The sequence below is a fragment of the Lissotriton helveticus genome, chromosome 12, assembly GCF_964261635.1.
Source record: "Lissotriton helveticus chromosome 12, aLisHel1.1, whole genome shotgun sequence".
Classification (NCBI taxonomy): domain Eukaryota; kingdom Metazoa; phylum Chordata; class Amphibia; order Caudata; family Salamandridae; genus Lissotriton; species Lissotriton helveticus.
Genome location: NC_136073.1, coordinates 833,402,811 through 833,416,367, shown reverse-complemented (window position 1 = coordinate 833,416,367; position 13,557 = coordinate 833,402,811). Strand labels below are relative to the sequence as shown.

General features: G+C 45.6%; 1 protein-coding gene across 9 annotated transcripts in view; it reads left to right on the top strand.

The window, feature by feature from the left end:
- Positions 1–13,557, top strand: part of RANBP3 (RAN binding protein 3) — a 355,000-nt gene that overhangs the window by 311,773 nt on the left and 29,670 nt on the right. For all 9 annotated transcript variants that reach the window (XR_013603675.1, XM_078669890.1, XM_078669894.1 and 6 more), the window contains one exon: positions 41–224. Coding sequence is in view for 8 of the 9 variants with exons in the window: in XM_078669890.1 (XP_078526016.1) it covers positions 41–224 (184 nt within the window). In the remaining variant the exon portion in view is untranslated. The remainder of the gene's footprint in view (positions 1–40; positions 225–13,557) is intronic.

Below are 13,557 nucleotides of genomic sequence, written 5' to 3'. Positions count from 1 at the left end.
TAACAATGTAATCTCATTTATTTTTGACCAACCTACTTAGGCAAGTTCCAAAGATACTGGACAACTGTATGCAGCGTTGCACCACCGAATACTGGCCCTGCGGAGTAGAGTAGAGCAAGAACAAGAATCTAAGAGCACAGCCCCTGAACCAGAGGTGGCACAATCCAATGAGGAATACAGTGATGATGAAGATGGTATTCCTCCCTCAGGATCTAACGGAAGTGGTGAGTTTGTTGTGTGAGAGAGCTAAAAACATTAGGCTATTCCTGTAAAGCGTTACTGACTCAAATAAAATAATTGTTTGGAAATGTCTTATGCTGGGACATGTGATTGGACCTGCAAATATTTACAGGCTCTGCAAGAACTGCCAGGGCTTTATTTTCATGGTTTACTTGATAGACAAACTGTGTCCATCTTGCAGGGTGCTGGCTGACACCTACAACTTATCATCACTTTAACCCACTCTGCACTTCTCTTTTATTTTCTATACTCCGTTTTCTTTAGATCAAGGTTTATGCCTAAATTACGAGCTAGAGAGATTGTTGACCTTTGAGTGTTCCCTATAGTTGATCATTTATTTGGACACACTTTTAGTTTGACATTTTGTTCAGTGAGTTTTAAATAAATGCAATTTAAAAGAAGAGTTTCTCAAGTCTTGTGAAAACTGGGCTTATTCAGATGCTGATAACCCTCTGCAGGTAAGCTGAGACTAGAGCCAAGTATAGTTTTGCAGTTATTTAAATCTAAGCTCTAAGGCACTACTTGGACAGGCAAATATAAAAGTTTAAACCCTCCTATTTATCAGAGTTGGCCTGGATTTATGATAGTTGATCCTTTGAGTGCAACAGTGCAGTTAGACCAAAGACTAGGCTCTGTTTTTCGTTCGTTGTTACAAAAGCATTTCCTTATTTCCTCAATGATGCTCTTGAGTTTGATCATGACTAACCGCATACTTATTGAATGTTGGTCAGACTCTGGTATGATTGCTTCAGAAAGACCCTGGTACTTTATCAAAAACTGAGGTTAAGCAATCCTTGGTTGCTTATTGCCACCCAATGAAGTGTTAAGTTAGAAAGAAAGAATCTGCCTTATTTATTTAATGTATTTATTTACTACTTTTAGCTAATTTGTAAAGAGAAACTTTGACTCTAAAAAGAGTGTCGTGGGGCTTCATCTGTGAAAATACAAAAAGACGACAAAGGGCAGCTGTAAAATAGAAGTCTTCTTAAGTTGTATAGTCATGTTTTTATGGAGGGCAAGACTAGTGAAGGTGGCAGACTTATTGAGCGAGCATGATACTGCCACAAGGTCATGGCAAGTCTTGCCCCAAGTAACTGGTAAGCAGACCAGGTCATTTCAGCTGCAAAAATATTACAGAGGACACAGATGCTGAAATGAAGCTGGCAGATTTCCCAGGGCTTATGCAACAGGGGTAATGCAACATGAATTGAAAATAAAAGATGTGGCGGCAGCATATCCAATTTGAAGAGCTGAAGGAAATTTGTCAGGTGTTTGTAGTAGTCATCTTCTATAAAAAAGGAATTTATTTTAGATTAGGAACATAGGCCCATACCTGTGTCAAACATGTAAGGAATATAATAGAGATGACCTACCTATGTTTAAGGTGTGGTGTATGTATGTATATATGTACACAGACACACACCTTAAACATAGGCAGGTCATCTCTATTAGGTTCCTTACATGTTCGACACAGCTAGGGCCTGTGTTCTATATATTTTCTGTTTGGTGGTTTTAGCCAGTTTGCAGATTTATTTTAAATAGACTGTAGGAACCCACTTACGCTTTTGACATGTGGACCACCATGCCCAACATTTTGTGATAAGGTTTTTGTGGGAATCAGTACAGTCAGGACTTGTATCCCTTTTCTGAAAAGGTTATATCCAGGTTCCCTGGGAAAGGTTTAATGAGGCTCACTGCCATAGTTTTATAAGCCAGTTATTATCTTGCTGTTAGCTGGATTACCTGTTGGTCCACACTGCCTAATTACTTTGATTGTTATTGCTGCAGATCAGTTAGATGCCATTTTCTTGTTATATTCTTAGTGGCTGGTTGCATATGGGTACTGAAACTAACAGAATCCATATTCACGGCACATAACCGGATCATGGGACAAAGTGGTGCATGTTGCACAGTTACTATAGATAGCACTGCAGTGATTAAAGGACGTTAACAGACTCGCTATGGACCTATTGTACAAGTGACGAGCACCAAGGTTCAATTTGAGAACTGACACCCGATTGGATGGGTGGATTACTCATCAGCAGGATTTATTCTCCAGACATCTTTGATCAGCGGAAGGCTCACAATTACACATAAAGGTACTAGATCGGAGATGTGTTTTCTAGGGTTTTATGCTTCCCATCCCCCAGATTCAGTCCCTAATTGTGATAAATGCATTATATAAACAAACCATGTCGAACAAAAGCCCCTATTGTACCCAAAGAGGTTTGGACCTTGTCTGACTGGGGAAAAAACACATTGTGTCCCTGTCTGTGTAGAACCTTTCATTGATAAATAAAGAAAGGGGAGACACTGTAATTCAATCAAGAATGTGAGCTCTGTTTCTAAGTATAGGAAGGGTTCTGAAGAAGGGAACTTGAGATGTTTTTTAAAATAAAAATGTTTAGAAGCTTTCTCCAATACGCAGTCATCCTGCAACCAGAAAACTGATCCGAGACATGTCCAAGAGGATGGTCCCGCCCCCATGCTCTTTATTTATTTTATTTTTCCCAATTGTAACTGATCTGGACATCTTTTTAGTGAAAAAGCTCAAACGAAATACGGGCATTCAAGATGAAAGATCAGAAATCCTTTTCTTCCCTTTAGTAGGGGCTGGCTATAATCAAACATTCTAAGTGCCATCTTTATAATTGTAACGGTGATTTTTGCAGCGTGAATCTTTCTGGATTCACTATGCTGTGCATTATTCCGCGGTCTTGTGGTTGGGTCCGGATTTGTAGTCTTTTCTTTGTTTTTTTTCTTTTTTTTTCTTTGCCCAGGTGGGCGTCGGCGTCACACCCCCTTGGGTGTATTTCCGGTGACGTCGGCATGCTTCCTGCGGAAGCTCTCACTCTTGGGCGCCATCTTCAGATTCTTTTTTTCCGCGGTCGGGTCTGGATCGTTCCCGTTTGGGCTCCAGACATTTTTGGAGAAAGAAGAAAGAAAATACAGAAAAGACGAGGGAAAGTCATCTGAAGACTCCAGGGGACTTCATCAACGAAAAGTCAGCAAGGAGAAGGCGTTTTTCATCGAGATCCTCGACGACCGTCGACGAACACGCGACCAGGGAGCCCCTGGACGCTCGATGATGGACAACACGCCGTTCAAGTTCTGCCGTAACTGCCACCACAAGTACGCGCAGAAGGACCAGCACCCGGTATGCAACGTTTGCCTACCGGTGAACCACGAAAGCGGAGACTGCAACGCCTGTTCTGCCTTCGCCCCGAAGACCCTTCATGTGAGAGAGAGGCAGAGGGTAGCACACGCCACCCTGCAGGGGAAGGCCCCGACTCCGTCACTCTACGAGCTGGGGATGTCCTCCGAGGAAGAAGACAACGCTGCCGCCGAAGACGACAGCTACACGGTCGTAGAGACCGATTACACGAAGACTTCTGACAAGGTAGGAGACTCTTCGGCCCCCAAGAACCCGAGAGACTCTGAGTCTAGAAAAATCGAGGGCAAGACCCCGAAAGCGCCGACGCCAAAAAAGGCGGCGTCCGCGACTACTCCCAGGCCCAGCGGATCCTCCGAGAAGGAGTCCCCGGCGCCGAGAGCTGCTGATCAGCAGAAAACGTCGAAAATCGTCCCCGAAAAGGATCGATCGACGCCGAGGGAGAAAGACCCAAAACTGACGACGACGACCAGAGACCCAAAATCCGGGTCGACGTCGAAAACTTCGACACCGAAAGGCACGGCGACGAGCCATCCGCCGAAAAGAACGGCCGACCCATCTGACGCGGAACACGCGGCCGAGATGGAGAAGAAGAGAAGGCGCCTCGAGGCCGAAATGGAGAACATCATGCAGCGGAAGAAAGATTTCGACGCAAAGATGAAAGCCTTCATGATCCCTCTCAAGACCAAGCCACCGGTGGTGGAGGCGGTCGAGGAGGAAGATGAGATCGCCGAAGTCGCCGAGGAACAAGACCAGGACGTCGAGGTGATCGACGACCACGAGGAGTACGAGAATCCCTACGATAGTTACAACTATGGGGAGGAAGAGGAAAGCAGGACGGACACAGAGTCAACTATGGGGAGGAAGAGGAAAGCAGGACGGACACAGAGTCGGCACCCTCTGACCTACAGGAGGTAGATTACATAGATGTCGACACCGACAGCCCGGAGGAGGTGGTCGACACTTACCCCTCGAGGCCCTCGCCGCCGGACGACATCGGGGCCTACAACTCGGTGATACAATCTGCCGCAGCAGCTTTCAAGCTCAAGCTCGACGAAGAGAAGCAGAAAGCAGACTTCCTTCTAGAAACATTGCTCCCAACACAAACGAGGAGCCAATTCCTTCCAATGCTCGAAAGTGTCCTGGCTCAGGGGAAGGAAGCATTCAGGGAGCCCGCAACATGCAAGGCAGTAACTCCCAGAACTGAAAAGAAGTACAAACATTCCACAAAGGACCCGGCCTACATTCAGGGCACGGTCTCCGCAGACTCCATTATCACGGCCACAGCAAGGAGGAGGGCTAACGTACCCACTACCTCGGGCCCGCCACCGGATAAGGAGAGCAAAAGGATGGATCTGGTGGGCAGAAGGATCGAACGCAATGCCGCGACCCACTGGCGCATGGCTAATTCCAACGCCCTGATAAACAGGCACATGTACCAGATCATGGAGGGGCTGGGGCAGTTGGTGAAGGACCTGCCCCAGGATGCCAGGCAGAAGGCCGAAAAGCTGGTTGAAGAGGGAAAAAACGCGGCAAATTCTTGCCTTAAGACGGCCCTGGATGGGGCAGACACCGCCAGCAGGCTCATGATGATGGGTGTCACGGAAAGGAGGCACGCCTGGCTCAGGATCTCAGGTTTCAAACCGGAGGTGCAGCACAGCATCCTGAACACACCGTTCAACGGCAACCCGCTTTTCGGAACAACAGTTGATGAAACGCTCAGTCAACTGAAAAAAGATAACGAAACAGCAAGATCCATGGGAGCATTGCAGTTCAGAACAAGAGGGGCACCCCGTCACGGAGGCCCGGCGGGAGAGGCGGAAACCAGCCAGGTACATCACACCAGGCTTTCCAGCAAACGCACCAGGCAGACTCGCAGGCTCAGCATGGTCAGCAGAAGCAGTCCTGGCAGTACCAACAAAGAGGCCAGTCCTTTCGAGGGAGAAATGGACGGGGACAAAATAGAAGAGGGGGCCAGCAGCCCGCCTCTAAGTGACTTAAAAAAACTCCATGTGCCCGCCCACAAAAAAGATCCCAGGGGGCAGCACGTACAGTTGGGTCAAGACAAACTAGACACCTACGACCACATGACACCAGTGGGAGGAAGATTAAGATTTTACCTCCGAGAGTGGAGAGAAATCACATCAGACAAATGGATCCTCAACATTATCCAATTCGGATACTGCATAGAGTTGGAGGGGAGGCCAACAAGCAGAAAACCAAAAAGAAAAACACTAGCAAGCAAGCAGCTGCAGTTTCTTCAGGAGGAGGCAAAGGAACTCCTGCGGAAGCAGGCCATAGAACGGGTACCCTTCAAGGAAAGAAACACAGGAATATACTCAACGTACTTCCTGGTACCAAAGGTAGTCAAGACAATGAGACCCATTCTGGACTTACGGTTCCTGAACAAATTCATAAGAACGCAAAAATTCAAAATGACCTCCCTGCAAGAGGTGCTCCCACAATTGCAGACCGGGGACTTCATGGTCACAATAGACCTCAAAGACGCCTACCTGCACATCCCATTGAACAGAAAGCACAAACACATGCTCAGGTTCACCATTGGAGAAAGCCACTACCAGTTCACGACACTGGCCTTCGGACTAAAATCAGCACCAAGAGTTTTCACAAAGTGCCTCGCAGCAGTCGCAGCGCACCTACGAAGGCAAGGAATACACGTATACCCTTACCTGGACGACTGGCTGGTGAAAGCAAACTCATACCAGAAATGCAAGCAGCACGCACATACAGTGACGAGCACGCTCATAAGCCTGGGGTTCTCCATCCATTGGAAGAAATCATCAATGGAGCCGGAACAGGTCTAGATCTTCCTGGGAGCACAGATCAACACCTTACAGGGCAAGGTGTTCCCCAGCGAGAAGAGGGCGAGGGCGCTGGTGAAGGAAACTCGCCTCTACCGGAAGGGACAAGCTCGGACAGTGAGGACTGCGAGCAAGATCATGGGCATGATGGCATCATGCATCCACCTGGTACCAAATGTACGACTCCACATGAGACCCATTCAAGAATGGCTACAGGAGCAATGGTCACAAGCTACAGGCGGTTGGGAGGATCTAGTGGTTGTAACGCACGCAGTGCAGAAGGAGATGGCATGGTGGACCATGGAGAACATAACAAAGGGAAAGCCTCTAACGCCCCCAACGCCAACAGTGACCATCACCACAGACTCATCCCTGAAGGGATGGGGCGCTCACATGGAGGAGCTCAAGGTGAGGGGACTGTGGACGCCAACAGATGCGGCAAAGCACATCAATTACCTAGAACTGAAGACAATCTTCCTTGCACTGAAAGCCTTTCAAACAAGACTGTACAAACACAAGGTATTGATACAAACAGACAACAGCACTGCGATGTTCTACATCAACAAGCAGGGGGGCACACAGTCAGCCCTGCTTTCAACGCTGGCGCAGGAGATATGGAGATGGGCCATCCCTCTCAAGATAGACCTGCTAGCCATACACCTACCAGGGAAGGACAACATACAAGCCGATTGGCTCAGCAGGCAGACATCGGCATCCCACGAGTGGGAGCTCAATGCTCAGGAGACAAGGTACTGGTCGCACCACAGTGGGCGAGGCAGACATGGTACTCGCAGATCATGGAGATGACACAGTGTGCACCCCACAGATTCAGCAGGAGGAAAGACCTACTCTCCATGCAGAACGGAGAGGTACTACATCCAGAACCAGAGAGCATGAGCCTAGTAGCGTGGCTCCTGAGGACATAGAGTTCGCACATTTGAGACTACCAGAAAGCACCCTGAGGGTACTTCGGGAGGCACGAAGGCCCAGCACTCGGGAGTGCTACGTTGCGAAATGGAAAAGATTCACTATATGGTGCAGACAGGAAAGACTCCACAATAAAATGAAGAGGGACTCCACAGTGCTAAGGTACCTGACGCACTTGCTGGAGAAGAACCTTAGCTCATCCTCTTTAAGAGTTCACTTGGCAGCGATAGTCGCCTACACAAGGGGAGAAACGTGCAGGAGCTTCTTCACATCACAGGTGGTGAAGAGATTCCTAGAAGGAGCGAAAAGGATCGCACTGCCCAAGCGGGTGCCGCCACCTGCATGGAACTTGAACACAGTCCTAACGGAACTCGGGAAAGAGCCCTTTGAACCACTTCACAAGGCTTCCCTAAAGATGCTAACTATGAAAACAGCCTTCCTGGTTGCAATAACGTCCTTACGCAGAGTAAGCGAGCTTCAAGCGCTGACGCTACAAGAACCCTACATACAAATACACAATGATAGAGTTGTGATGAGGACTGACCCACACTTCATGCCGAAGGTGGTATCCAAATTTCACATGAACCAGTCTATACAGATACCGAGTTTTTTCCAAAAACCAACAACTAGCGCAGAGCGAGCTCTGCACACCCTGGACGCCAGAAGGGCAGTCATGCACTACATTGAAAGGACAAAGGGACACAGGAAAACAAAACAGTTTTTTGTGTCATTCGCAAACCGCTCTAGGGGGAAAGCAGTAACCAAAAAGACCATTGCACGATGGATCGCACAGACAATTCAACTCTGCCACAAGCGTGCAGGACAAGAACTGGCAGAGGGGACACGTGCCCACTCCACCAGGAAGAAGGGCGCTACAATAGCCTTCCTGGCTAACACACCCATAGAGGACATATGCCTGGCGGCAACATGGGCTTCGGTGCACACGTTCACGAAGCACTACTGTGTGGACATACAAATGAACAAGGAAGCTCAAGTTGGACAGAAGGTGCTACAGCACATATTCAACACCCAACGCTCATCTTCCACCCAGCCGCCACAGAGATGAGAAACCGCTACAAAATCTATGCACAGCATAGTGAATCCAGAAAGATTCACGCTGCAAAACGAATAGTTTTCTTACCTGTCTGTGTAGTTTTGCAGCTTGAAGATCTTTCTGGATTCACTAGCGAACCCACCCACCTCCGCCAGAAAGATGAGGCTGGAGAGAGAAGAGGTGGTTAACTAAAGAAAGGACTTTAAAAGTACAAAGCGGTAAAATACCAACTAAATAGAACATTGCCATTACTTCGGAAACGAAAGAAACACGGAAAAAAAGAACCCGAAGATGGCGCCCAAGAGTGGGAGCTTCCGCAGGAAGCATGCCGACGTCACCGGAAATACACCCAAGGGGGTGTGACGCCGACGCCCACCTGGGCAAAGAAAAAAAACAAAGAAAAGACTACGAATCCGGACCCAACCACAAGACCGCGGAATAATGCACAGCCTAGTGAATCCAGAAAGATCTTCAAGCTGCAAAACTACACCGACAGGTAAGAAAACTATTCGATTCATGCTAAGCTCACTTGTTTGCTTGGGAGCACCTCATAAGCAAAAGGAAGTTTGACCAGCAAGAATCATGCCCAGCAAATATATGTGGACTAAGTACCACCCAGCTAGCTCTCTACATCCCAGAAGACAGTCAAATCTAGTACAAATGAACCACTTTACTACTGTGCCATTTTTAAACAATCAAGGATGTATAATACTCGGTTTTCTCTTACTTTAGTGGATTTGATAGCTGCCTAGTAAAGACCCTCCACATAGTGACACTGAATCTCCAAGGGCGACAGAACTTAGAATCAGATAATTAAAGAAGGTATTTACTGAAGAAACACAAATGGATGTTCCTCCTTAAGGCTGTCACAGGCATCTTCAGACCGTGAGAGTGACTACAGTTTGGCCTAATAGGCAGTGCCAGAAAAACTAAATACTCTGTCTTTGCTTGTGATTCCTGCAAGACCCAATGTAGTAGTGAAATCACTTTTAGTACACTAGTCTGCAACTTCTCCACCAGTTCCCCTCCTGGCAAATGTAATGCTCAAGATCACTCAGCATAGAAGAAAGAAGCTTCTCATCATCCTCTTTTGATAGCCAGGAATGTCATTCAGATTTATCCCTATTCCATCTGCCACTCCAAATGCTACAGTGCAATTCAGATTTTGTCTTCAGAATGTCAGGTTAGTTCCCACACTTAAGACTGCCGTAAATTTCCTGCCTGGCTAATGAGTATTTAAATGATAAATACTCGAACCTCTTTGTGACGATTTTGATTTCTTGAGAGAAGATGAACTTTTCACTATCTGGGTTTTAGTTTCCTTCCAATGATATGTCTAGAGAAGGAGATTGATCTGATCTGCTAGGAAGAAATGTTAGTTCTATACCTACTTTTAATCATTTTTCCGTTTATTTTAATAGCCTCGTTAAAAATTTCTGTGTTGAACACCTTCTCTTACATTTTATTACATCCCAGTGGTTTAGGATTATGTAGAAGAACATAGTTAACCTTCCTGGTGGAAGACCTTTTCCTCACTGTTATTATTTTATTATTTATTTATTTTGAAAGTTTTATATAGCGCGAACAAGATCTTTGCAGATAACAGAGCGCTTTACAGAGGCAGGTGTAATCATCATCAAGATCATCAAGTTCAAGTACATAGCAAAAATATTACGTATAGTACAGGTATGAGGTAGCAAGGCATCGTTGGAGCGTATGACAACAAAAACGCTGTAACTATACAGAGATGGAGAAAAAAGGATCTAAGCACTTTAGACTAATATAAGTCAAAACACACGTGCAGAGGAATATATAGGCTATATCATAATAAAATACTGGAGTACTGTTCGCAGTGTAAGTCAAACGCATTGTTCAAGTGTATTTAGCCATAAGGATACTTTTGACTTCTTTCTTAAAAAGAAGGGAGGAGGAGATGAGCCTCGTTTCAGGAGGAAGTGCGTTCCAGATCCTGGGCGCCATTCCAGAGAAGGAGCGTTTGTAAGTTTTTTCCTTCCGGAATCTTCGCGGTTTCAGCAGAAGATTGTTTGTGCTCCTGGTAGTTCTGGACCCGCCGGAGATTGTCAACTTATGAGAGAGGTAGCTGGGTGATTTCAGGTGTATAGCCTTGTGCGTCATGCAGGCAATTTTCAGCTGTATTCTGGCTTCAAGGGGCAACCAGTTCAAGGATTTGAAGTCAGGGGAGATATGCGAGTGTTTTTTTGATCCAGTGATGAGTCTCGCTGCCGCATTTAGTGACGCTCTGAGGGGTGCAGTTGTCGTTAGGGGGAGGCCGCAGAGGGCCACGCTGCCGTAGTCTATGCGAGGAATGACTAGAGCTTGTACTGCTGTTTGGAAGTCTTTTGCTGGAAGGAAAGGTTTCAGTTTCCTCAAGGTATTTATTTGGAAGTTCGCCCCCTTGGTAGCCTTGCTGATATGCTGCTGCATGTTGTGGTTGGTGTCAAGTGTTATGCCTAAGGATTTTGCTGAGTCCACGATGGTCGGTTGGACATTGAGTGCTGTTAGGTGCTTAAGCCATGTTTGAGCGGAGGATATTTTCGAGGGAGGTGAGATTAGGAGGAACTCATTCTTCATAGCATTGAGTTTGAGGTGGTTATCGGCCAGCCAGGATTGGGTGCTTCTGATCGTTGAGTTCAGACTCAGGATGTCTTTGGGGGAATGTAACTTTAGATATATTTGAGTGTCATCGGCGTACATGTGAAAGTGTACATTTGATGTTTGTAGCAGGGTGGTGAGAGGCTCCATAACTAGGTTGAACAAAGTAGGGGATAGGCAGGATCCTTGAGGGACACCTAACGAAACCGGTACTGGGGAAGACATCAGGTTTTTGCTCTTGAATTTTTGAGACCTGTTATTAAACACAATCTTTTCACAATTATTGGCCACTATTTTTGAACCTAGGAACAAATCCCATCTGCAAGATTGCTTATGGAAAAGACTTTCTTTTTGCTGTTATTTGTCATCAGGATTAATAAAAACCAGTGTTATGAACTTTTGAATGTACTTCATCATAAAAAGGTTTCATTGACAAATCTCTGTACCTTCTCCTAAAGATCTTTTAAGGTTGCCTCACAACTCAGGGTATTTTGTTACCCTTTTACTTACCCTAGAATTCCTCCTCAAAGGAGAGGCTGCTCCATGTAAAGGATGAAAGATGGCCCTTGAGATACTACCAAGAGATTTGAGAACTGACACCCGAGTGGATGGGTGGATTACTCATCAGCAGGATTTATTCTCCAGACATCTTTGATCAGCGGAAGGCTCACAATTACACATAAAGGTACTAGATCTGATATGTTTTCTAGGGTTTTATGCTTCCCATCCCCCATCCATATTGTTTGTCAGTAGGTACATCTGTTTTAGTTTGGTGTCCTCATAAATAACTCCTAGTTTTGCAGCGTGAATCCTTTTTGGAATCACATGCTGTGCATTATTCCGCCATCTAGTGGTTGGGTCCTGAATTGTTTTTTTCTCCTTGTTTGTTTTGTGTCTGATGTTAATGGGCGTCGACTTACCACTATTTGGTGTCCTCTTGAGACGTTGACGTGCTTCCTACATAAGCTCCCACCTTTGGTCGCCATGTTCAGATTCTTTTATCCAACGTTGTGTCTGGATCAATATGGAAAGAGCTCCAAGATTTGGAGTGAAGAATTGACAAAACGTAGGGAAACAACTTCAAGAACGACAATTCAAGGTAGCAGACTTTGAATCGAGGTGCCGGACGGCGCTGAGAGGAGAAAAAACAACCTTGTCGACAATTTGGAAGGATAATTCGCGTACAGAAGGCTCCATGTGTGTGGTAATAGAAAAAGCACCATTCAAGTTTTGCCAAAATTGTCATTACAAGTACACCCAGAAGGAGCAACATCCACTCTGAAACCTCTGCTTACCGGTGGATCACTGAAGTGAAGATTGCAATGCATGTTCGGCGTGCACCCTGAAAACGTTCTAAGTGAAGCAAGAAAGCAGACCACTAGGAAATGTTACACTGTAAAATGGAAAAGATACTCTATGGTACCTCAAAGAAGGTCTTTTCCCAAAAAATCAGAAGAAAAAAGACAGTTCTGACGTACTTAACACATCTACTGCATAGTAAACTAACCTACACAGCACTAAAAGTTCCCTTACAGCAACTGTAGCATATACAAGAGGACACACAGGGAAGAGCTTCTTCACTTCTCAAGTGGTCAAAAGGTTACAAGAAGGAGTCAAAAGATTCGCCTCACCAAAAATGGTGCCAGCACCCACATGGAACCTAAATATAGTACTAGCTCAGCTGATTGAGCCACTACACAAAGCGACAGCTCATATGCTCACACTTAAAACAGCCTTTTTAGTAGCGATAACATCACTATGTAGAGTTAGTGAGTTGCATTATAGGAACCCTACTTCCAGATACATAATGACAGGATCGTCATGAGAAACAGATCCACACTTAATGCCAAAGGTGGTATCACGATTTCACATAAACCAATTCATACATATTTATTTATAAAGTTTTATATAGCGCGAACTTGACCCAAGAGGGTATCAGAGCGCTTTACAATTAGGATCATTGCTTTACAAGTTACATCGGCTACAAGAGCAAAGTAAGGTACAGTACACATAAACCAGGTATACCAAGTTTCTTCCAGAATCTAAAGACACAAGCAGAAAGGGCATTGAAAAAACTAAGGATTACAGAAAAACATAACTCCTTGTATCTTTTGCAAACAGTATCTTGGAAAGACCAGACAATTGCAAGTTGGATTGCACAAGCCATATAATTGTGCCTCAATCAAGCAGGACAAACATTATAAAGAGCTCCATGGGCTCACTCGGCAAGACAGAAAGTGGCAACAACCGCCTTATTAGCAAATACTCCAATTCAAGATATTTGCATAGCAGCAACATGGTCTTAAGTGCACATGTTCACAAAACACTACTGCGTGATCATCTAAATGAAAAATGAAGCATAAGTAGGACAACTACGTTTTGCAACATCCATTCACAAACCGCTACAAAATCTATGCACAGCATGCGAGTCTAGAAAAGATTCACACTGCAAAACATATAGTTTCTTACCGGTCAGTGTAGTTTTGCAGCTTGAAGATTTTTCTGGATTCACTAGCGATCCCACCCTCCTCCACCAAGGAAGAGAAGACAGAGGGGAAGGTGGGGAAAAAAAGTATGCAAAGCTTGCGACCAAAGTTGGGAGCTTTCGGAGGAAGCACGTCGACGTCACTAGAGGACGTCGACGAGAGGACATACCACCAAATGGTGGTATGTCAATGCCCACTAACAAGAGAAGAAAAAAAGGAGAAATTCCGGTCCCAACCACCAGA